The sequence below is a fragment of the Semicossyphus pulcher genome, unplaced genomic scaffold (assembly GCF_022749685.1).
Source record: "Semicossyphus pulcher isolate SPU_LCO1_2020_fin unplaced genomic scaffold, fSemPul1.0.p SCAF_9, whole genome shotgun sequence".
NCBI classification, from domain to species: Eukaryota; Metazoa; Chordata; class Actinopteri; order Labriformes; family Labridae; genus Semicossyphus; species Semicossyphus pulcher.
The window spans coordinates 16855044-16879578 of record NW_027211770.1 but is presented as its reverse complement, the minus strand read 5'-3'; the positions used below and the strand labels follow the sequence as shown (position 1 = coordinate 16879578).

Below are 24535 nucleotides of genomic sequence, written 5' to 3'. Positions count from 1 at the left end.
AACAATAATCCCCTTCAGTTTAACCTGCTTATCTGAGTATTCATTTGCAAGACTTGAGGAGACATCTCAACATTAGGACAAGTTTTGTGCCTGTTATGTTGTGTCCTGTTATGTAATAGAAACTAAACAAATGAGGAAACAGACAATACAAAGCTGTTATAATATGTGTATTAATATTTTCCTTCTTGATTATTCCCTCAACTTTCAATCAGGTTATTGTGTTAACTCTGAGAGAGATGCAGAAAGGTAGTTTCCATTTTGGTTATGAATAGGCAAGCTTTTATCCATCAAGGCAATTTTGGAAACTACTTGTGGTATTGTTGCCACACAGGACCAATTAGAGTAGGTGGGGTCATATGTCCAGTTGGTCAGCTGTTGAGGGATGGAAGAGCGTAATTCCCCTTCCCGGTTTGTCCCAGATCTGGGGATTTGAATTTGCAACCATCTGATCTCAAAGCAACTTTTTCACCCAGACATAAACATATTACAGTTTTTCATCACATTTTTGTTCAACATCTTGCCATTTGGGAATATTTTATTTAGCCAAAGCAGAATGGATTTTTGGATTGTTTTGGTTGCAGATGTGATCCTTTCCCAATTCCACCACAGCCAGACAGTTATGAGCAGTTCAAAATACCTGAATGTTCCCCTTTGTAAGGTGGTCCAGTTTAGGTTTTCCAAAAGAAGACAAATAATGTAAACCTGAACCCCAGTGTCTTGATGTTTTTTTGTTATTTCAGAGAACTCTGAAGGTTATATCTCATGAGAAAGTCCAGTTTCTAATGATTAGACCTTTTGCAGCAAAACACATTGTCAAAGGCATCTCACTGACTGACCTTTAAATTCAAACAAAGCACAGGGGCCATAGTATCTGAGGTTGAGTGTTTTATTGAGCATTCATCTCAGTCTGGTTGGGTAGTCGAGTAAATAGAAAGTTAATTAGGGTCTTTCTTCATTCTGTCAGATCAATGGTTCTCCATCTTGTTTGAGTAGAGTTGGTAAGATAAGTCATAGGAGCCTCAGGATGCTGTGGATCACCACAAGCCTGGCTCTCATTCTGAAGCCCGCTGAGTCTGACCAGCAGGATGGGATGGGAACACTTTTTTTCTCTGTTTGAGAGAGAAGCGGGAAGCGGGGAGAATTAAAAACACAAACAAAGAGCTGATGTACTTTGCACAGTCGACTGGTCCCAGTTTAGCAGGAGGCCAGCCGGACCGCAAACTAGACAGAGAGGGAGTACCAGCTGTAAGCTCTGCAGCGCCTGCTTTGGGAGATTTGGTCACATGAGTGTTGGTGGTTAGATCTAAGAACGAAGCAGCCCTTGTGCTTTTCATGAAAGAATAACATTCAGGTGGATGACTCCTTTCTGTCACCACATTTGAGAGATTAATTCTCCAATTTGCACCCCCAGAAGAGACTTTGGTGTGACCCTGTAAATACCCTTGACAACAAACCTGTTGTCTTCCAGCTCTGTCTGTCTCTATGGCGCAGGTCACTCTGGTATAAATAGCATGCTGCCAACACATGGTGCCGAGGGAGTCAAAACAGCTAGCATATGCTTTCTCTGGGCTGTGCCTGTCAGTTTCAGTCCGCAGTCTCAAGAGGGAATTCTGTTCAAGTGTGTGTAGTTGTTGTCTATACTTGGGTTGTGGATTGGTTTGTACCTGGGATGGCATATCGGATAAGAGTCTAGCATTAATTAGGAGTAACTGCTTTGATGTTTGGTTCAGACATCTAAAGCCATTATGACCAGGGTTTATATTTTACATCAATAAAGATTTAAACCTTAAATATTTGTTGTGTATCAGAAACGGCTTTGTCAGAGCAACAATAAAGACCAATATTCAATAAACCATTATACTTAGCTGTGGGATCTCATCCATTAACAAACGTTTCTACTGCTTCTGTGGATGGAGAGTATATCTAGCCACAACCTGACTCTTTTGATATTGCCATAAATAATCTATTATCCTTGTCTGATGAAGGAGTGCACAGGCTATTCAAAATGTCCTGGAGTTCTTCTAAAATCTGCCAGTGATGTCAACACAAGTCAATAGATCAATAGTCCTTCGCTTGCTTTCTTTTCCATCAATGTTTTGTAGTTCTTGGCCTGGCAGCCTTGAAGCCTGGCATCAAATTCCAAGGCAGACTCTAAGGGAGGGAAAATGTGGCTAACTCTTGGAGAATGGACTCTCACTTCACCAATTTTTTCGGCCGGTTGTTTTCCTGCATTTTTCCCCCCCCAAAAGAAATTACAGAGCTCCATAATGAGAAGTTATGCTAAATGCTGTAAAATACAGGTTCCTTCTTCATGCCTGTCAGAGCTCCTTTGAATTCTTTTACACATTGTTATGCAGAGTTGAGGTTTTGCCGGTCTCTGGACTCTGGAGGGCTGTCTGTCTCAGCACAGGGCTCCTATTCAGAAGAATGCAGCATCTGTGGACGTAGACTCATCCTCTGCATGCTTGACAGAAATTTGAGATTACTGTTGTGGTTCTCTTCCATGCATTAAGTGTGTTTTAATATGTTACAAATCATCTTCCATCTGAGCTAGACCACAAATACCAACCTCACCGTTATCAAAGAATTTTAAGCTTCTAAAGTGGCTGACTATAATTCCTTTTGTTTGATTTAGTAGGTGTCTCATGGTGCAGTTTACAGACAAAAATGTGTAAGGATGGCTAACACAAGGACACTTATGTTATTGTAAAGCTATTGGGTTTCAAATGTGTAACTTTCACACACTATACACAATCTCATTCCAGATGTCTTTCCCGAATTTTAAAGAGAGGAAGTTTGAAGAAGTTTGGAGTGAGATAGCAGTTTTTAATTGGAAAACTGCATGGTGTTTATTTTTAGTCCTTTCTGCTTTAACTGCCTCCCTGGTCAGTGCACCACAGTATGGTGGTTGAAGGGAGAGGCCAGACCTCAGTGTGTGAGCAGAGCACTTGTGGTTACGTCTCTGGACTTGGCCATCGCAGGGCCACCGTGGGTTCAAGTCCTGGGCGGGGGACAGCTAAAGACGCCTCTGCCACTATTAATCTGTTAGTGCTCTTCCTGGATTTATGGACCATTTAGGCGCATCAACTTGGCACCATTATACATGGCAAGACATAAACAGTAGGCTAATCCAGGTTGATAACGAAACTTTAAGTAACAGTGGTTGGATGTTTGGTACATGAATTAGTGAATTGATGTACAGATTGGGATTGATTAATGGCAGACTTGTGTTGTTTACTTTGACTTTTCTGGGTTTTGTTGCTTTTGGTCAATGAGTCAGAACGTTGTGAGGGGAAATGCATTTCTCGGTACCACAGTTGGCTAATTACTGGTTACTGCCGCAAATTCAGCCAAATGTTTTGTCTATTTCAGGTTTTGATACAGAGCGTGAAGCTGAAAGGGAACAAACCTTTTTTTTTTTTTGCCCTTTCATCAAATCCACAAACTTCAAAATTACATGAAGTATAATTTAGAACTATAAAATGTTAAAACGAATGCAAAATGATACAAAATGAATGCGCTGAACTGTCACGATAAATTGTATTTTCATTGGTAAGATGAGCATTTGTACCCAGTTTATGAAAGCTTTCACCCTTGCAAAATATCTTAGTTTTTGTCTCTATTAAAAGCAGTGTTTATTTTTACAGACAAAGCAGCAGCATTGAATTTGAAATAAATAGAAGAAGAATTAGATAGTCACAATAAGCAATGATCGGGGGCACCCTGAGGAGACAAACTAAAGATTGTTGACTAAAAAAATTCCGACTTCTTCAAATGAAAATGGTTCCAGATGGTTAAATTTGGAAGGAATCACTGGCAAGTGCCAAACAACAGCTCTATTACTGATTAACACCAAAGGTATGACCAAGTGAAAACAGGAAGTGAAAAGTTAATCCAAAAAAACAAAAGTAATCCATGAACATTTGGGATAACCACTCCTGCCTCCTGGTTGGACAGTAAAAATAAGTCTCCCTCGGTTTGCTTCAGTTTCTCACAGGTAGTTTCGGGCCCAGCCACTGGTCAGCATATATGATTTAGGTTGTCTTCTCCTTCATGCTACATTTCCTATTACTGTCACACCCATTATTTTGAAAGGCATGTCAGTGCATAGGCATAAAAATACTTTGCCTTGCTTTGAGTCCAGAATCTGTCCTGTAATCTGGAGAAGCACTTGCCTCCCTGCTCTGCCTGTGTACAGTGTAGTTTTGTTTATCCGTCTCCTCTGTCTACCTGGCTCCCTTTCTGTCTCGCTGTCTTTTTCGATCCCTCAGTCTGCCTCGCTTTAAGAACACCAACAACCATTTAACTAAAACATAATACAGTCTTAGGAACAATAGGATTTCCTGCGTGATTTAAGTTTTATGTTTAAAGCATTTGCCTTCTGCTTCCCCTCGTCTCTTGTCCCCAAAAAGAAGATGTTCAGCCTCATAAAATCTACAACTATTATATTACCAATAATCTTTTGGTTTACCATAATGCATCGGAAAAAAGACGGCTCAGACAGAAAGAGAGAGAGGGAGTTTAAGAAAGAGGGAAAGTTATCCTTACAAACCACATGTTTTGTTTCAGTTCTCAAATATGACACAGTCCTTGAGTGCTGGAGTGCAGTAATACAAACAGAGTGGCCTAACAGATCAAAGCCATCTGACCCATAATGTCTTTCCCAGCCTCTTTCCTTCACGTTCAATTAAGTTACTGTCGCATGCGGGAGGAAATTGAACTGCCTTTAGAAAACGTATTCAGAAAACACATGGTTTTACATGTTACATACATGTTTACACGCGTTCCGGGATATGTACAATCTAATTTATTTAAGTATATCGTAGCATTTCATGTGGGCTTAAAAGAGAGTTGAGTATGCTGTTGTTTTAGACACCCTGGCTGTTGATGGAGTAGAGCAGTGCCGCTCTCTCCGCCTCCTGTAATGGTGTTTGTCTTCCTGCCCTCTGCTTCACCGTCAGAGCCGCCGTCCTGCAGAGCTGACAGACGCTGAATATAAATAGGTTAATATCTCCAATTTGGAGGTCAACCACACAAGTGAACAGGCAGTCTCATTCCTCTGCTCCTTGACCACAGTCGGCTGATGACAACCATTCAGGACCAGACAAATCATACGTCCTCTGCAGCATCATCCCGTCTGATGATAGTTTATCAGGGAGGGAGAGCGAAGAGATAAGAGGCACCAGACGGCCAAGCTGCTTCGAATGACTTCTCCTCAACCTTGCCCTGCTTGTCATTTTCGAGCGCTGACAGGAGCTGATAAAATATCTGTCTGTGGTCCACTGCAGACGAGACACAAACCTCAAATACTCTCTGCGTTTGCCCATTGACCCATATAAAGAGCAAAGTTGTTATATTTGGTTCATGATGCAGTATGAATGAGCAGTTTTGTTTTGGCAACGGAGGTAAGGATTTAAGGAATAAAAGTCTTACCCCGTCAAGATTAGTAAGCATGTGGTCATGAACCCACATTTTTCTTGAAACACAGACATTGAACAGTCATTGTGCTGTTTCACAGGCAGAAAACATCTTTTAAAATTAAATTTCTAGATAGACTGTCTCAAAGCTTTGGAAAGGTTGCCTAACTTTGATATTATACATGTTCAAGCGTGTAAAAAGGCACTGAAGGTCCAATTTGAGCTTGTTAAGCTAACTCGTGGATGGGGATCTGATCAGACTGGAGCTGTGTTCGCTACAGAAGGCCTTTCAAAGCATCTCCTACTTACTTTGTGTATGTGAACATGACATGCTCTTTAGAAGACAATGTATAACTGTGTCCTCTCCCCTTCCAGCCGGATGACTGTGCCCTTCAGCTGTCCCATAATGGAAGCTACCTGGACCTGGAGTCTACCCTGGCAGAGCAGAGAGATGAACTGGAGGGATTTCAGGAGGAAGGAGGGTAAGATAACAATCACCTCCGTCTTTGTCTCTCTCTGAGCTTTGCTATCACTCTTTTCACCAATATCTGGGGCAAACATTTGCACGCACACTACAATCTGAAATAAAAAGCATTCTCTATTACTGCACAAAGGTTAAACATTTAAAAATAGTTAGATACATCTATAAAAGTTGGTCATATATTCTTTGCACACATGCATTTGTGGCAGAGCAGCTCAAATTGAAACGTAAGAGGGACTGGCTGTGCCAAGCAGGTTGATAATGTACTGTAAGTTACTTGCCAGGCTAGAAGAGATTGTGGTCAAATTGACTCTTTTGAGCTAGAAAAAGAAATGTTTTTTCAAGAGTACCTGCTGTACAGAAATCTGGCTATTAAACACCCAAAATATTTCCCTGCTCTAGCAGATAATCAGTACAGCGTGATTACTGTTTTTCCAGAGAGAGACACATAAAAAATGTTGGACAGATAAGAGGAAAAAGATACAGCTCTTAAATCCTTGGCTATGTGGATACATATTAATATCCTGCCTTCTTTATTCCTTTGCCTAATTTGATTCTATTACAGTGATTTGAATCATAATGATACCCATTTCGCTCCAGGATGAATTAGTGAAATACTCCCTTTTTCCGGGCCTCAGCCAATCGAGCTCTCCTGCTCAAAAGCTGCTCTCAGGAGGTGGTGGGGTCTGTCGGAAGAGCTGAGGGGTCGGGCTCTTTCAGCACTTTGGGATTGTAGTGCCAAAAGAATATTTTATAACAACCTCATTGGCAATCATCAATCTCTTTAGCTCTGGATGTCCGAATCAAATCACCAAGTGTAACCTGTTGCTGTTAGTTCTGTGTAAGGAAAAACACATAGTAGGAAGGTAAGGCCTTGATATATTTTATCAGTCCTGGGGTGGCATTAGTGGCCTTTGTTACAAAGGAATAAATACCTCAGATTTTCCATGGCACTCATCTATTCATGTCACTTAAAATACCTGGCCTCCCTGGCCCAGTGGCAGCAGTGAGGTCATCTAAGCCCCTTACGAGGTGTAGACGCGTCTCATGAGTAATCGCCTTCATCTCTATTGAATGTTACCTCAGTGCTCTCATTAGAAGTAGCCAAACAATTACACAATTGCTCACCCACATCCTCACAGCCCTCAGCTTAGCTGATTTAACGGCATAATTCCCCTTTAATATGTAGTTAAATGAGGCTTTTACTTGCCTTACTGTAACTCGTAGACCTGGATAGAGAAGAGAAAGGTTTAAAACTGTTAGTTTCTTTTCTGTTTCATGTTCTTTGGCCAGTTACTTTATTGACTCCATATGTTTTTTCATGTACTGCAGGGTATGTTGATATATCATTCATACGTTGGCCCACTTTAGATGATCACGAACTAAAGGTTGGCATTAGAGTTCCTGGTCGGCTGGACCACAAACATGTATGGATTTATTTGTCTAACTTGGAACTCATAAGCTGCACTCTTGGTGTTTCTATTGGACGTCAAGAGTGCCGTCCTTTCCCAGCTCCATCTGAAATAGTTAGGAGCTTATGGGAGGTTATTGAGAGCTGTGAGGTTAAAGTGGTCCACTTCTTCTCTCGTCGAAGACCGAGCCTGCCAGGGGCCCGCGTGGTGCCAGCTGGCACGGGCTGGTATGGATGTGTGTCATTAAACCCACACAGTGTTGTCTGAGGAGGCTGGGGGTGAAGGTGGTTAGCCAATTATTTTGTGAAAATAGGGCAGTTCTGCTCGCTGGCTTTTTATGGTGCTGATGTGCCCAGGATTACACCCCCCACTGCTCGCTGTTGTTGATTTGATGATTATTGAGCTTATAAAAGGTCTGATGGGGCATTTCACCTTTACTTGTTCCATTTTATTTTAGTTTTCAGCCTCCTTTTACTGCATACGATCTGTCAACAGCAGCCTCCAACTTCAACACGTTTAACCAGCAGAAATGAATTTCACTATTTCACAGTTTTTTTCTTTGTTTTACAAGTTGATGTCAAAGTAACGCCGCTGCACTTACTCTCGTTAACAAGCAAAATTGTTCTTTTTCCTTAAAGCCGAGCCACGTTAGGAAAAAGAGCAGTAATATTTTCGTATACCGCCTTCCTGAGTTCCTCAACTCCCCTGATCATTGGCCATTGGATCCATCTGTAATTGATATTAATGACAGGTTACATTCCTGAGGCGCCTGTGTCATACCTAGTGTCTTTACAAACAGATTAAAGTATGATCCTCTGACAGAGCACGGCAGAGCCAGGAGATATCCATGTCATGGGAGCTTAAGGGCCATAATCACTTCCACACCGTGTTTGAAGCTCGACTATAGGAGATTGTGACTCATAAATCCCCCTGTCCCATCCTGATACAGTCTCACTTCAAGTTATAGACTCACCAAACGAGCCAGACATGTGTTCAGACGGATCTGCGCTGTTTTAGCTAGTCAGTGTGTCATGAAGGTTTGTAGCTGTGATAGATTGATTGACCCCCATACACACAGTTTCCTGATGGAGTACGGGGGACGTAGTTGGGATCAGATGTCCCGACATGTGCTTACAGACGTTTACAGCCCTTGCATATTTCGGTGGATTACATGGATTGAAGAGAGCGAGCCTGTTTTAATGATTCAGGTGAACAGAAAAAGTGTCCTATTGAGCTGAACTTTGAAGTTATGTGTCAGGCTTGGTGTTGCTTTTTGCTCAAATCTGACATTGATTGGCAGATGATTAGCAAAGTCGTAAGTCCTCAAGGACGTATTCCCTGGCTCGTTTTTAGAAGATAACATGAAGTCCAGTTATTGACTCCATAATTGATTCAGCATGTGAAATGTGGAGCAGACACACAGCACAAAAGAAGACACTTTTTTAGCGTTTCTCTAACCTGGTACACACAAAGCCAACAGTTTTGTGCTGAATATGCCCTTCTTGGTTTTATTGAGTGTTCTTGATGTGTTCGACAACCACTTAGAAGCGCGGCATCTTAAAATCCAACTGTTCTTGTTTTGTACGCCTCAACTATTCAGCCTTTCTGATCATATCCTTTCATCTCTCTGAGGACAGCTCCGCTTTCATTGTTTTCATTTTTTTCTGACCCACTTGGACATCGATTCGCAGACGCTCGCAGCACATGAGATTTTTATTTGAGGTGAAAAAGCACATTTGAAAAGAACCAGAGGAATTCTCAAACACAGTTCAGCTTAAACTTCAAGGAAGGACATAAAACAGCAGTTGTTCCTCTGTGTTTGCCGAGCAGTTTGCAGGTATTACTGAGGGAATAGAAGAGCTTGTTGATTGTGCGTGAGTTTAAGACCTGGTCGGTGGAAATGATTCTTCAGCCCACTTGGGCACTGCGGGTCCCTCCAAAGATACCGATGCAGGAGTCTCCTGAGTGCTGAGTCAGTCGACCTCTGTGGGGCCTTCCTGTCTGGCATTAATTGGCCTTTCGAGGAGAAATTCTGGCTTCATTGTATCCCATGTATGTGTGCTCCAATTCTGCGGGTACACATTTTGTGTTGTTTTATAAACAGTGCCAGTAATGCTCCCGTAGATAAAGCCAGAGAGCATGGAGCTGGCGGGCGTCAACCCGTCCGGTTGCTGCTGCTCTGCTTCTTAAGATTAAGACGGAGCTTTATGAGGGTGCTGCTCAGCAGAGCGGTGATGGGAGAATGGAGGCGAATGGAGGAGAAAATAATGTGGGGTATGATCTTATTGGCAGGTATGGCTGTTTTGTTTCCACAGCTGCGTTCCTGTTTGTAACGTTTGATAGGCTGAGTGATGATGATGAATATCAGATTTATGCTGTTAGGTAAAAGATTTATGAGCACTGATTCTTTTCATGTACAAAGTGGATGAAATAGGCACATGTTTCCATTTATTTCTTTTAAAAAGCCGTCTAATTTTGCTCAGTAGGGCAATGAGCATGAAGTTAAACTCAGGTAAAAAGGATTGTCCAAGTTTAGTCGTTTCTAGGACATTTAAATGGTAGCAAAACAGCATGATGTTGCACATGATGAGTCAGATTTATTTCATTTGAGCTTAAGTTAATTATACAGTACCACCAGTGGAAGAAACCAGAACATTCTGGCAAAGAGGAGGATAAAAGCAAAAGAGAATTAAGAAGGTATAAATCCCAACATGATGCCAGTTTGTTCTTCTGCTGACTTTCTTCATAGTTCTGATTATTTCTGTAACTTTGCGCCCCGCCCTTCTTCACCAGCCTGCACCACTGTCTGTGGGAGGGTCCAATTTTCGCGTTTAATTGTTGAAGGGGGGTCTGGAAACCTCACTTATATTCCATGCACGTTTGTTTAATTTGATAATGAGCACGTTGGCCTGCGTTGCCTCAGGTCCTGGTTAAGCACAGGGATCCTGTTGCAGCCCGGCAGAGAGAAAGCAGACGTTCGTGACAAAATGGCTCTGGTTACCCGCTTGCCTCCGCAGCATCACAGAGGATTAAGTTCCCGTTTGCCGTCTCCTCTCACCAGCGAGGGTCCATGTTGACAGATGTTGCTCCTGTGTCGCCTCTGCTTTTTGATGGATATTATATTTGATAAAACAGGGAGCATTTACAGACCCCCCTCTGCCATGTAATCTGCTCATGTGCATGTTGGTGCAGCCTCTCACTGACTGGTCGGGGCAGGAAAGATGTGTCTGGATGTGTGGAGCTGTTCTTAAGTAACGCTGCTTGTTTATGGTGACACATTAATACTATCTGATACACTTTCCCTCTCTGTGTCAGACTGCCTGATTGTCACTAACAGCAGCAGTCTGTTGCTGGCACTGCACCAGCCTGAACAATCACACAGCCTTTGTACAGACGGCATAAAAGCCCATTTGTCAGAGAGCCGAATTAGGAGAGGGGGGTTGTTGAGCAACTCTACCTGCTGTGCTCTTGTCTACAGTTGTATCTACAGGGTTTGTTTGTATGCTTCTTTATGTAGTCGGGAGGTTAAAGGCTCAATCTGTGATTCAAAAACCGGTGGGCCCCGCTACCAAAACACGGGATAGGAATGTGCTTTATCTTTCAAATGAATTTAGACATCAAGAAAACCATCAACTGTAGGTTGGTTCACATTTGGGATGCAAACACAGGCAGATATGTTGGATAATGAACAACACTTAAAGAAAAAGGCTGACAATATTCTACATTTTTCTTATCATCAATAAGTCTTGACTGTGCAACCAAAGCCATAGAGCTCCATTATTGTCCCCAAACTATTAAAACATCAACAACCAGCACGGCATCAGCAAAGCAATCCTGCCTCACTGTCCTACTGTCATAAATGCAGACTAATGGCCTGTGTCCACTAACAGCATTTTTTTCGCGCTGGCAGCGCCCACAGTCTCAATTTCAGAGGGTTTCCCACCAACGCTTACTATTGCTAGGACACCAAAATTGTATCGCAGCACTTCTGCTTCCCTTGGTAGCGAAGTCTGTTTTAAATTGCTCTGTATGCTTAATATTTGCTTTTAATCACGGAACTTTAACAAATAAAACATAAAAACAATGGAAAGGACTCGTGTCCTGGCGTTAGCAGCAGCTCTACACCTGGAAATTGTACCCTCAATAAAAAAGGATTGGCTTCTCCTCCTCCATTGTTGTTAGCAAAGTTGATATCTAAATACCTGTCCCGTCTTGATTTTGATTGGTCGGTGAGGGAGATGTGACATTGATGAGCGCGCAGTGTTCCAAGAGTTGACCTATTTTTAACCGAGAATGCTGTGAGCGCTGCGACTATAAACAGCTGACGTCGAGAGCATTTTTGCATGTTGAAAACGCTGAAGCACATTCGTTTTGTACTGAAAATTGTTGGTGGACACAGGCCATAATGCAGAAAGTGAGCCTTTATTTAAAATGAATGTATATAATTTCTAAATATTTCCATCTTCAACTGCAACAGACAGTGTAAGGAAGTCCTCAGAGATGAAGCAAAATATATCTTGTAGGTAGATTTTGCATGAAACTTTGCACACAGATTATAAAGCAGACTTCTAACTTGCCAAGTTGTCCTTTGTGCGAACACAAACTACACTGCTCTCACATTCACTTTCACCATTGAATAGAAGCGGGCTGCATTGTTGTTGTCTTTGTTTTGGACTGTCATTCAGACATTGTCAGCAGCTGACAGGACGGTGATAGGGTCTTGGCATATCTCCATTAACACAGGGGGCGGAGCTGACCTCTGAGATGCTCCCATCCTTCATTTTACCTTTGGAGACCTTTCCCCTGCTCTGCTCTGAAACCTGTTGTGTCCAAACTGCAAATATTGGAGACTGAACAGTATAATTTGTTAAAGGAAAAAGATCATTGTATTCCTTTGCACAGTAGCTGTATTTTCTTGTCTGCACTTGCCTGCCCCTTGCACAAAGATAGGGTTAGATTCAGAGAGGTATTCTGCTTCTTTATCTTGATACATTTGTGTTTATGTCATCCCACTCGCACATACAAAAGCACACACAAGTCTCACATGGCTTTATGTCCAAATAACATTTCTCTTTCTCTTTATTTGTCTTTTTTTCTTCACAGCAGAGGCAAGAAGCACAGCGTTATCCTACGTACACAGCTCTCCGTCAGAGTTCATGCCTGCATCGGTGAGTCAAACGCTGTATTGTTGTGTGTCACATCTTACTCTAAATTGTCTTCCCTGTGTCTCTATCACCAGTGAGGTAGGAGCTTTAATTACCTCTATTACTGGTGGATGGTTTAATGGAGGTCCCTGTTGAGCTTGCACAGTGGCAGTTTTGGGAAACAGCCTAGAATCTTAATTTGAGAGAGAATTAACTGCATTTCAACACTCTGAAAAACGGAGCGCGAACACAGAGGGGGGACTGAAAACACTTTATGTTGTTGGACTTACTGTGTTCTGTCACTTTGTTTTATGGGGCCTCCTGGTGTCTTTGAGTCATGTGAGGGAACTAGCACAAAGAGCTGAGTGAAAACATATGCATCACGCCAGCACGAGACATGCGTGCGAACACATTCACACTGACTGAGCTTATCTGAGGTTGGCTTTTGATTAAGCTGAGGATGCTAACCACCTAAGCTTTTATTAACTCCATTGTACTCCTTTAGATTCAGCGGTTTTAGGCTCACTTTTTCTGCATCTTTCTAGAAAGACGTAACTGATAAATAGGTGATAATCATTTTACCACCTTGTTTAGAGTAAGAAACAAATGCAGACGCCCTTGTAAAGTAGGGTTTGTTAGCAGAGAACACTATGGCTGTCAGTAGCAGAACGTGGAGAAGCACACGTTCTCACACTCACACACACATTGCCTCCTCTACTGGCTTTAAGTGTAAAAATAACCCGATGCCTGGAAAAGCTATTAGGCTGTAAATCGTCAGTATTTGGTCGTTTTTCTCTAATGCAACAGAAGTGAACCAAAGGCCCAGACATTTTTCATGTGAATGAAGTCACTATGATCTGAGAACTATCTGTGCTGGTTGTCTCAGGTTATTTATTCTTCCTGCCGATGCATGACGTCTGATACAGGAGTGTGGAAACTCCAGAGTGGATCTTTCTTAGCTTGTTCCGTCATGGCAGCTCACATGAGAAATAAGATTTATGTTATATTAGCAGTCTGTTCAAACTTATTTATAGTTAATAATACTGAAGCTCTCTGACTTTTAAGACTCCCTCCAGTGAAAATCCAGTGTTTAACCTTGTAAACATCTCCATGTGGTGTTTGTCATGTGCTACAAGACATATCAGGGACAACACTCATCTCCATGGCTGGGCCTGTCTGCTTTTAAACTGCAGTGTACCAAGGACAGGCTGAACATCACGTTTTCAGATTTGCAGGGTTTGTGATGTCACAAACCTAAGGAGCCAATCCCGTTAATGGACAGGGTGACGGTATTAATATCATTATGTGCAATGTATGGCAACCACTTTGGAGATGCGCGAGCCATCGTCATTTTTGCGAACTCACTACTGACTACAAACGTTAACGTTACTACTGCTAATTACTACATTTCAAGCTAGCTACGTTTCAACAAGTTGCCACTAAACGATGGCAGAGACGTGTTTTGTTTTTGGGACGGAGGAGATGCCTTGGGAGGACTTTTAAAAGGTAATTAAACATATTTATCAGACAAAACATATCAGACACAATTTATTATTTCAAGCAGAGCATTTTATATGTCTTAAAACATGACTGGAGCTGGGCTTTAAAACCTTTCAAACCTTTCCAGTCTTGGCCTGATGTAACAGCTCTGAATGTGGCTCTACTTGTGAATATTAAGCCGAACCTAGTCCGCACACTCCTCTGAACTGGCTTCACCTCCTCCTCTCCTCCTGCTGCTGCTTTGCTCAGCTTAGCGGTAACCTGGGGAGCGGCAGACAGACTCGCTGCTCTTCTCTAAGTGGATGATGACCCTCTTTCTCTCTAAGTTGACAGCCACCTGTTGCCCTTCTCCAGCCTCTCTCTCAGTGACTGCCCGCGCGGCTAGCTGATTTATGTCCCACTGCCGAGGTGGTCACTGTTACTGTAACTCGTCCAGACATTTGAGCCTAATTTTATCTGACTTGAGGGCTTACCTCGTAGCCCCATGGGTGCAGAATTACTGGGTGATTTTGCTGCTCCACACAGGAGATAATTCGTTAGTCGTCGAAGACAAATGGCGCAGTGTTCTTTAGGTGTTATTGTCACTAATATGACCTTACTCTTTTGTCTTTTTATAATGAGGGTTGTTATGCACTGAAAAAAGAATAAATTGCCTTTGGAGAATAGCCAGTTAAAAATGTACTGGGGCATCAGAGTGTTGTTTTCTGAATCTCTGGAAGTCCTTATGAAAAGCTCCTTTTATATAAACCTGACAAGCTTGAATAACTGCACCAATCTTGTTTTATTTGAATCAAACATTACTTGATTTGTTTTCAATAAAATCTCCCACCTCAAGACAGAATGCTAAATCAGCACACCCATGATGTCAGGATACTTTGTTTATCCCAGAGGCCCCCCCCTCCATTAACATGAGTGATGAGTTGGTCACAGTCATGCATGTAGTCTGTGTCATTAAACACTGATTTGGAAAACCCATCGCATGTATTTTAAGTCTTAATGAAGTAGTACATAACTGTGTTTATGTCCTTTGGTTTTGGGGTTTCTCCAAATGTACACATCACAGGGCTAGCGTGTATGTGTGTCTGTGTGTCAGTGTGCCTGTGTCATGAACCACAGGAAGATTTAATCCGTGCCTGCCTAATCTCAGGCATTAGCTCTCGCATACATATGGCTCTGTGTGGACCAGGCAGGAAATCTTTGCAGCAGGGTCGGTGGAGGAAGGAAAGAGTGCAACCAGAATGCTAATGGTTCATGAAGCTGCTTTTTACCGATCCACCTCTGGCACGGTGATTTATTGTTATTGCACGGCGGAGCAGTCCCGGCTCTTTGTGTACTAAAATATTTATCTGTAGGTGTTGTCAAATGAGGCCCTGGTGATTCAGATAAAGTGTTCAGGTAACACTTGTCCTGTGAAGCTTTCAGTAAAAGCTGTCCTGGAGCTTAAATGCAAAAAGAGAAGACGTATCAAGACAGTATGGAGCCCCTTGTATATTTCTCTGCATGCATGTCTTACAGTATAACTTGATGTCTGCATTAGTCCTTCTGTAAGGAAAAAGAAAATGGCTTTTAAATGGATGTTTTTTCATCATTAGGAACCCAGCAGTGGTGAGGCTTTGTTTATATTTGCTTGACCGGCACTACATCCCGGGATCGTGAAAATAAACCCCGCTCGTCTCTCTCTGCGTGTTAGCCTTGGCCACAGCCTGTCTAAATTGTCAGGCTGTTATTGTTGTCGGCGGACTAGATGTGGTAGCGAGGGCCTGATTAAAGCGCTCTTGTGCTTATTTTAGTGTTGTCCACAAGTACAGTATGATCTCTTCTTCACTGTCGTTTTTGTTCCTCAGACTGGCCGAGTTGCCGTGAGGTGATGGTATGAGAGTTTGACGACAGGGACAAAGACAGAGCGAGACTTAAATGTGGTCTGCAGATTTTTTTTAAATGAGTTAAAACGAACAAATGTCACATGTTTTGTAATCACCACCAGCTTTTTGCTGGTTAAGACTCCAAACAATCTTTTCTTGAGTTCATACAGATGTGCAGTCAGAAGCTTCTCCCCCAGCAATTAATGACCTTTGTGCAAAGCTCGGCCAACATTTGATGTCAACTGGAATCCATAAAGTTCTGCTTGATCTCCTGAGGATGAGTTTGGACTCTGTCGTGCTTTTGCAAATCATTTTGTGTTGAGCCCAGCCGTATATCAGACCCCCATTAGAGATCAGTAGGAGATTTCTTTTAGTCCAAGGCAAGTATTCACAAATGTAAAAATAACAACTTTGTCGGCATTCCCTTTAAAAGCTGGTTCATCTGTCGACACATTGATCCCAGCCGAGGAGTGACAGCTGTAATCAGAGGTGACACATTCTCAGTGGATTATCCGCCTTGTGTTTTACAACCTCTCATAATCCTGGCTCAGCGCATGATTCATTGCGCCCGCATTTCACTCGCGTTCCTTTTTTCTGCGCTGTAATTTTTTTAAATTGGTAGTTTTGATCTTCAGGTTGACAACTGCAAACTCTGTGGTTGCTAGGATGGAAGAAGATGAGCAGTAAATTCTGTGCGATTATCTCCCTGCAGACCGTGTAGGATGATGAGTTCCTGGCAGCTAACAAGCAAAGTTAGTTGCATGGAAATATACACTCTTAAGTGTGGTCCTTGCTGTGTTTACTTTTCTAATTAATGTATAATTATGTGTGTGTGTGTGTGTACTGTATGTGTTTGTGTGTGTGGGATGTCACACATCAACGTGAGACGATAAGATCACCTGCGGGTTATGGTGGTGCTCCTAACCGCAGTGCTTCTCTTTTCCACACACTCTGCCAGACCTGCATTAAGACATCCGAGGTTTTGTGAACACACGTAAAAAAAACAATTCCTGTATTTAACCTGCCTGTAAAAAAAAAAAACGTCTGCTTTCATTTTATACAGAGAGAAGAGAGTTAAACGTACCAAAGGTTATGGCTCATATCCAGTTCTGCAATCTATTAATACATTAGTTTGACATTCTTTTAATGTTATAGCTCTGTCAAAAGGCATCTTTGATTTGGATCACATGATCAGCACTAAACCACACTTTGGAGTCATATTAAAGCAATCACATCAAATATCTCGTCATGTTTCTGCGAGAGTTCCAAGTAAGCGAGGAATAATTAAAAACGTTCATATCAGCACATGCATCCATGAGACACATGGGAAGATCAAATATCCTCCCTCTTTCTTTTCTTTGACTTCCTGCAAGCAGACCCCAAAATGGGATCACGGACTTAGAGTCACCCCCAGGAGGCCAACCTAAACACTATCGTGCCAAAGAGGAGAAATGTGAGGCCGCAAACATCTCAGCGAGAAAAGTGAGCGGAGTGCAGGTCGTGCTTTTTTAAATCGCAGCTGATAGCAGGAGTAGACGAGCAGAAGGTTCGATGGTATCACTCAGCTCACACTTTCTCTCACTCAGGTTTTATTTACTCTGTTTGGCCACGAGCCCACATGTGGAGAGATAACTGCACGGCTTAGGTTAATGCTTCATTTATAGGCAACAGTAAAGAACTAAACAAAACAGAAACAACATTTTCCATTGTTTGCTCGGATTAGGGCTCTTTTGTAAATGTACCTCACATGCAGCACAAGGCTGTCGACTACTATAACATAACTTTGTGTACGCTCATGTTCACACGCACACACTCATGTGCAAAGGCATGCACGTATTAAGAAGCCATCTGGTTCCAGTTGTAAGGCCCCTCAGCGCTGCTCCTCAGCCGTCCAAAAAGAAGAGAGCTGTCTACGTTTTCATCCAAGAGGGGAGGATTTTTCCTCGCTGTGTTTACAGGATAGAGGGAGAGGGGTGAGCGTGCAGCCTGACGGGGGGACAAAAACTCTCCTCCTGTAGATGTTGAGGGCTCATATAGCCTCATTATTGAGTTTCAGTGGAGTAAATAATGATATTCAGCCCCTTTTATTCTCCGCAATTCACTGCTGACTGCGAGCCAAACTCCTGTCAGAAAATCACATGATCCATTCGAAATTGGCATAACTGACATTTTACAGCCAGCTCATTACAGCATATAGTTTTCAAAGTGGCACATCACCACATATACATCGGACCACTATGAGTGGATGACATGTGAACTAGACCACTGTGGGGTTTACCACCGCTGTGAGACTGCAGCCGTCCTTGTTGAAGTGGACAGGTGTGTAACCTCAGTAGCCGCACACTCTAAACATCTGACCACTCACAGGAAGGAAACTTTGGAAGGAATCTGAGTTTGTTTTCACACAAGCCAACATTTATTTGATGTCTGAAGAGAATTGTTTATTGTATATTTACACAAGGGTCCGTGATGGTTTGGAGCTGAGGCCGCTGCACAGCCGGTGTTTGCCCTCTCTGTGGATCCTTAACAGAGGGAGGACGAGGAAACTGAGGAAACACATACATCACTGATTTTTCACAAACGTATACATTTAAATGACTTAAAGCTAAGAATGAACCAGTTAGCGGCTGTTACTAACGTTTATTTTCATTATCAGCTGATTGAAAGATGTAATCTTGAACATGTTCATATCTATCGCCGGATGAGGTAACACAATGGTGATTGAGCTCATGGCCCACTGATGAAAGCCTTTGCATTTGCAGTATATAGTACTATTATGGACTGGGTGGTAACTTCTGCAGAAAAATACAGAAGCGCCGCCCAGTTAGTGGTTGGTCTGCCAGAGAGGGTAGGCGGAGCTAAGCGGCTGCTTTTCCGGTCTCTGCAAGTGTTGCGAGTAAACAGTAATCTACTATGGCTGAACAAACAAAGAAAAGATCGATGACTACAGATACAACTTCAACAATAAGTGAAAATCCAAAGAAAAAGAAACACATTCGGCGCTCAGATCAGTCTAAAAGGGAAAGTGACCGTCAGCGAGGAAAATCAACAACCGGAGCCAACCGTGGACGTCACACATGCGACACTGTCTGGATATCTGGGAAGAGTGCTCTCGCCAAAGAGAATGAAACTGAGATCTTCAAGATTACCGCTTTAAACATTGTTTTCTTTATTAATGGATAATTGTTTGGTCTTTAAAATGTCTTTACACAGTAAAAAATACCCACAGCAATTTACTCAAGCCCAACGTCATGTCTTCAAACAGCCTGTTTGGTCCCAGAAATGCTCCAAGAACCCCAAAGTTTCATCTACAGTGGTGTTTTTTATGCCTTTAGTGCTCTACTTAAAATGCCACCACACAATATGTGTCTCTGCCATCCACTTATGTTGTATTTATGATGTAATTTCTAGAGTTCCAGACCGTGCTTAGTTCATCACCTCTGTCATATTTGAGATGTAACTTGTGGTTGTGCTATAAGGGCAGGAAGAATTTGAGTGCCAGTATAGAGCAAAAAAACTCTGACCTATAACTCTGTACCCGACTGGCCTTCAGCCAAATCCCAGTGTGCCATGGAATTCCTCCTCACATCCTCCCTCACATGTCACGCTGGCTCCTTTTCTCCCCTTCTGCTTTGATGTCAGTGCCTTTGTGAGGAAATGTCTCTTTCCCTCTCTGGATCCATCAGGAGAATATGAGAAATGCTCAAGAGAAGCAGAAAGTCTTCATATTTCCTCTGTTTGTCGTTACAGTAACTGTCACTCATGCGGCGTTCCATGAAACAGCGTTGTTATTTCTTCTCTCACCTTGGATCAAGTCGTGTTGCTACAGCTGGCTGCCTCTGAATCATTGACTATTTCTGTTTTACTTTGAAGGAGTATTTATTGGATTTTTGTCACATTCTTGTGCGGAGATTGATTCAGTCTTGAAGCTGACATCAGCTGGAAAAACAAATATTGACACAAATTGTTTTGTCATTTTTACACTGCTCCGTTTTTACCAGGTGTCCAAATTGGATTCGAAAGTTCACTTTTGGAACTGGTGGAGAGATTTTCATACCATTGACAGCTCAGGGTCAGCAGTTTACCCTGTCTTCTACCTTATTCTACCTTTGCATCTCCCTCCCTCTGACCTCCTAGCCTCTTATGCTCTAGCAAATATGATTGCAGGTTTTATGTTACCATTTTATCAGGTTAACAGAAGCTGTTTCATTTCACGGTGTATGACAGATTAACAATATCCTTTTTATAATCTCTCCATGACTCCGCTCTGAGCTGCAGCTCTGGAGCACCTGTGGCTTCCCATGTTTCACATTGTGTTGTGGTGACTGGCTGACGGCCAACAGAAACTTCAGGCACATTCAGCTATTTTACAAAGATAGACAGTGATGTGGCGTTTTGGGGTGATGTGTTAATTATTTGATAGCAGTTCACTCGTGTTTCGGTTTGGTGAAACGACCCAGAGGGGAGGCTGGATTTTGCCAACTATATTGTGATCCATTGTAAGCATTAGCTAGGCAATGAGGTGTCTGTTTTTCTTCATCAGCTGCCAACATATTCAAGGCCAGGGGACAACTGTAGTTGGTATTTTTAGAGCTGATGTAAGCTCCAGACCAGGGAACAGGTTTGATAAGTTTTATTATTATTGTAGGACTTTTAATGAAACAAAATATCAATTTCACCCTCACAAAAAGGGAGGTTCTGTTCTCTTGATACTGAAAATTATAGTGAGGGAAGAAAACACCATAAAAAGCAACAAAAAACTATGCGGGTGAAACAGTCATTAATGTAGGGCTGCACGATTATGGCCAAAATGATATCATGGTGAATTTTAGGGACATTTTTATCTTTTTTTTTTACGTACTTTCACATTTAAACAAATAAAGCAACGCTTTCGACTTCATTTTGTGAGACACTCCAGCTCATGTACAAATTTTGCATCAAACTAAGACTTAAGTGGGTTCTTGACCTGAATTAAGTGCGTCTTCTAGAGGCAAAATGCAATGAAAATTACATTGGTAATTTCGGTGTGTCTTTGGGAGTTGGGTGGACAGGGTGTGGCACTGTACGACATCGCTGTTATGGATGTCTGATTTGATGCTGGACAAGGACGGGGAGCAGTGCTGTTGTTCCTCTTGGCCTTCATACACTCATCATACTGTAAGTTAGTTGTGTTTCTTTGCAGCACAGGTTTCATGCACTCTTTGCATATTATTTTTCTTGCTTAACATTACTTCCCCTTAACCCAAAATACCTCCAAACAACTGATGACGAGCTGTTTTGGGGGGACCAGTGTTTCAGTTTAACGAGTGACTTGTTCATTTCCTGTTTTAGCGTAACAACAAGCAGCGTTCAAAACGCGACTGAGCGTTGGCAGCCTTCATGACATGTTTGCACAAACAATAACAATTATTATATTATATATTTTGAGCTCGTAATGAAAAACAACAAAGAGGCATTCATGAGGACAGCTGCATATTCTCTTCCTGTTTTCAACAGCTGCTGTTACTAGGACAACCACAGACGCATCCAGATAAAAGTTGCCAGTTAGGAGCACGCAATTCAAACTTCAATATTGCCGTCAATCAATTTTCTAATCGTGGGAAGCCAAAATCGTGATTGTGATGATATTCGATTAATTGTGAAAACCTACATGAATGCATAAAGATTCTACAGGTATTAGACTACAAAGGAAGACACTGTGTGGTAATTAAACATATTTCCACCAAACTCAAAGTAAATTTTAACCAATCAAAATGACAAAAGTCACAGCAGTGTTCTCACTTGGCTTTCACGACTACAGCTGAAATACTCGATCCTCTCACCTTCATTCCAAACATCGTCGGGTGATTGAAGAGCCCGTTAAAATAAAGAGCTCAAGCACTAGCAGAATGTCGCCTTGCAGCCCACCCATAGCTTGAAGGGGACCACTCTAGAACAGCCTTAGCAGGAGAAGATTGGACAACCTTTGTAAGGTTCTTTAAAGCCGAGGAGAAGAGCCATACAGTAGATAAAGAAAGAAACAGAAGAGGCCCGAACGCCTCGTGTGAATGTCGGACAAGTGCCTACTTAATTGGTTCAGGCATGTTGGGCAGTTGGCTCTGTCTGGTTACAAGAGGATTCACTGTGACTGCCTGAAACGCATGCCCACGTGGTAGTTAAGTGTCTTACAAACACTCATGTAAAACGTATATGATAAAGGGAGGACATCGCAACAGTTTGTTCTAAAAATTGTCAAATTTAGTCAAAATTCAAGCTGAAAATAATAAATTCAACTCTCATTATGTTTGACGAAGCAGCTTACCCAATCTTCCTCTGTGGTTTAAGCAAAAGAAACACTGTCTGCTTTTGCTTAGTGTGACTTATAACGAGGAGTGAAAATCTCTACTGGTATAAACCATAAATGATGTTGCCTGAAGATGTGAGGAAAGCGAGCCATGTTTACATCATTGTTGTGGTTTCAACTGCGTAAAGTTAAGTCTCATCTTTCAGTGAATATGTCACACACTGTTGTGATCCAGTCAGATCTATTCAGATGTGTTGCAATGGTGGTTTTCTCAGCGGTCACTTAAGGATCATTGAACGCACAAAGCGCTAAAATGTTTTGCCTAGCACTCTGGTTTATGAGATGAAAGCCTGAATATAAGCCTTTAATCTCTGTGTTTGGATATGTGAAAAATGTTTGAATCTCCCTCAGTGTCTGGACCGCTCATTCAGTGACATCAGTGGCTGCTCTCTCTGCTTGTTCTCTGATGAATGCCTTTTGTATCGCCGAGGTTCAACACAAAGCTGAGGGAGGCGAGATCGGGTTTCATTCAGAATTTGCTGTTCACACACGGATACTAAATATAGGGGGTGGACACAGTTTGAAAAAGCATTGCATTATCCTCTTTGGCACTGTTATACGTCTATTGTTGTTTGTTGCAGAGGTGCAGTTTTGGAGTAAATGTTTCTACCTTAAAATGCAACAAGCAGCCTGTGAGCTTTAATAGAGATGTGATGCTCTGTACTTTGAAGGACATCAAAAGTTTAAGGGACAAATAACTTATTTCCAGATCATCCCGATTGTCTGCCTCAGTTTGGCAACAGAATCTGTAAAATAAGGGAGGAACTGTGGTCACAAGTTCAAGCTCAGTAACGATGATAGATGGGCATGTCACAAGATTTAACGCCAATGCTCAAAGTTCAACAAGCTAATGTGAAACATGAAAACATGAAAGACAAGTGAAATAAAAAAGAAGCCATATTCCTAATCCAGCTTGCATTTTGAGGAAAACTAAGGGACAGTATTAAATCAAACCTGATACTGGATCTGCACTATATTGGTATTGGCAATCTGAAATAGTAACTCATTCTTTTATTGACAATAAGGCTACGATCAACATTTCTTTTCTTTATCAAATCATTAGTTGTTTGATTTATAAAAAGTAACAATCGTTTCCAGAGTCAGACGTCCGCATCAGCTTTTTCAGATGTTCAGATTACCACATTTTAAGACTTGAAAAAGTACGTTATTCTAACTCTGGAGAAGCTGGTAATGTCAAAAATTGGGCTTAGGTTTCTGTCAAACGGCTAATCGATTAATTAACTCATTGTTTCAGCTTTAATTGACATGATTACATACTAGCAGTCCCTGTGAGACAGTTAACCACTGCACGACCATTCAAACACAATAACAAGTCTTGACTTATGAACAATAAAAAGTGAAAAGCCTACTCTCATACAAAGAGACTACTGGTGACCATGTGTGGAATTATTTCTGTTGCACTTTATAAATACAATCGCTTCAATTTAGTCTGGCTACTTCATCCAAAGAATGCTTCATGTGTCATCATGAACCACATATTAGCCTCAGACTACCTCCTCACTTTCCACTCCTGCAGCTGAGCACGGCCCACAGAGGCAGGCAACAGGAGCAGCTGTGTGGGAAGAGAGTCATGGAGGAATCAGAGTACGGCTTCTTTGCTGTTTTAGAAAAATTGGACCACTAGTTGGTCTCCATCAGAACTGAAGTGAGAACGGATGATCAGTGTGAGGTGTTTATCTGTTACTAGACATCTGTCACACAAGAGGATACTTAACCTTAGTTACTCATCCTTACCAAAGCTGTTGCATCATTAGGCATGTTGACTTATTAAAACCACTAATAGCTCACACTGTGATTTGCTCTGTGTAGTCCCACATTTAGGTGCACAAAGTTTCCCTGAGTCGACCTCGCCAAAAGTCTGGTCGTCTGCGCGCACACCTGCTCTCCGACAGCTGCTGTCTGCTATTCTTTGTCCCTGTGAGAGCATGTCGCAGGAGAGAGGCCAGGCTGCATACACAAACACATTCATCACATTTTGATCAGAGCGGTTAGATTTCAGCCAAATGAGTGACTTATGAAAATGTTGATGGTGCGAGGCAGATCTTTTACTGCACTCGAATCAAACGATTTCATCCAACAGCTGTATTCCAGAGGTCTGATATTAGGCAAATAAGAAAAAGACGAGGCTATATATTTAGTTAGTAAACTGAACGCCATCCATTATAAGTTATTTTTAACTGTTCTGCTCTTTCTGCTGAGCTAACACTTTGCGCCAGTAAAACAAGTTACAATACAGTTACTTTTTGCTCACAGCTGCAGGATCTTCTGCCTCTCTTTGTACATAATCTCCTGATTTGTCATTTTCCCTGCAACAAATGTAACATTTTATCTATTTCAGGGAACATCTCCAGATGA

The 24535-nt window shown here is 42.0% G+C and overlaps 1 protein-coding gene across 2 annotated transcripts in view; it reads left to right on the top strand.

Moving 5' to 3' along the window:
* The window catches only part of fhod3b (formin homology 2 domain containing 3b), an 87315-nt gene that overhangs the window by 523 nt on the left and 62257 nt on the right, over positions 1–24535 (top strand). For both annotated transcript variants that reach the window (XM_069655791.1, XM_069655790.1), the window contains exons 2-3: positions 5793–5899; positions 12414–12478. In XM_069655791.1, the coding sequence (XP_069511892.1) occupies positions 5793–5899; positions 12414–12478 (172 nt within the window). The remainder of the gene's footprint in view (positions 1–5792; positions 5900–12413; positions 12479–24535) is intronic.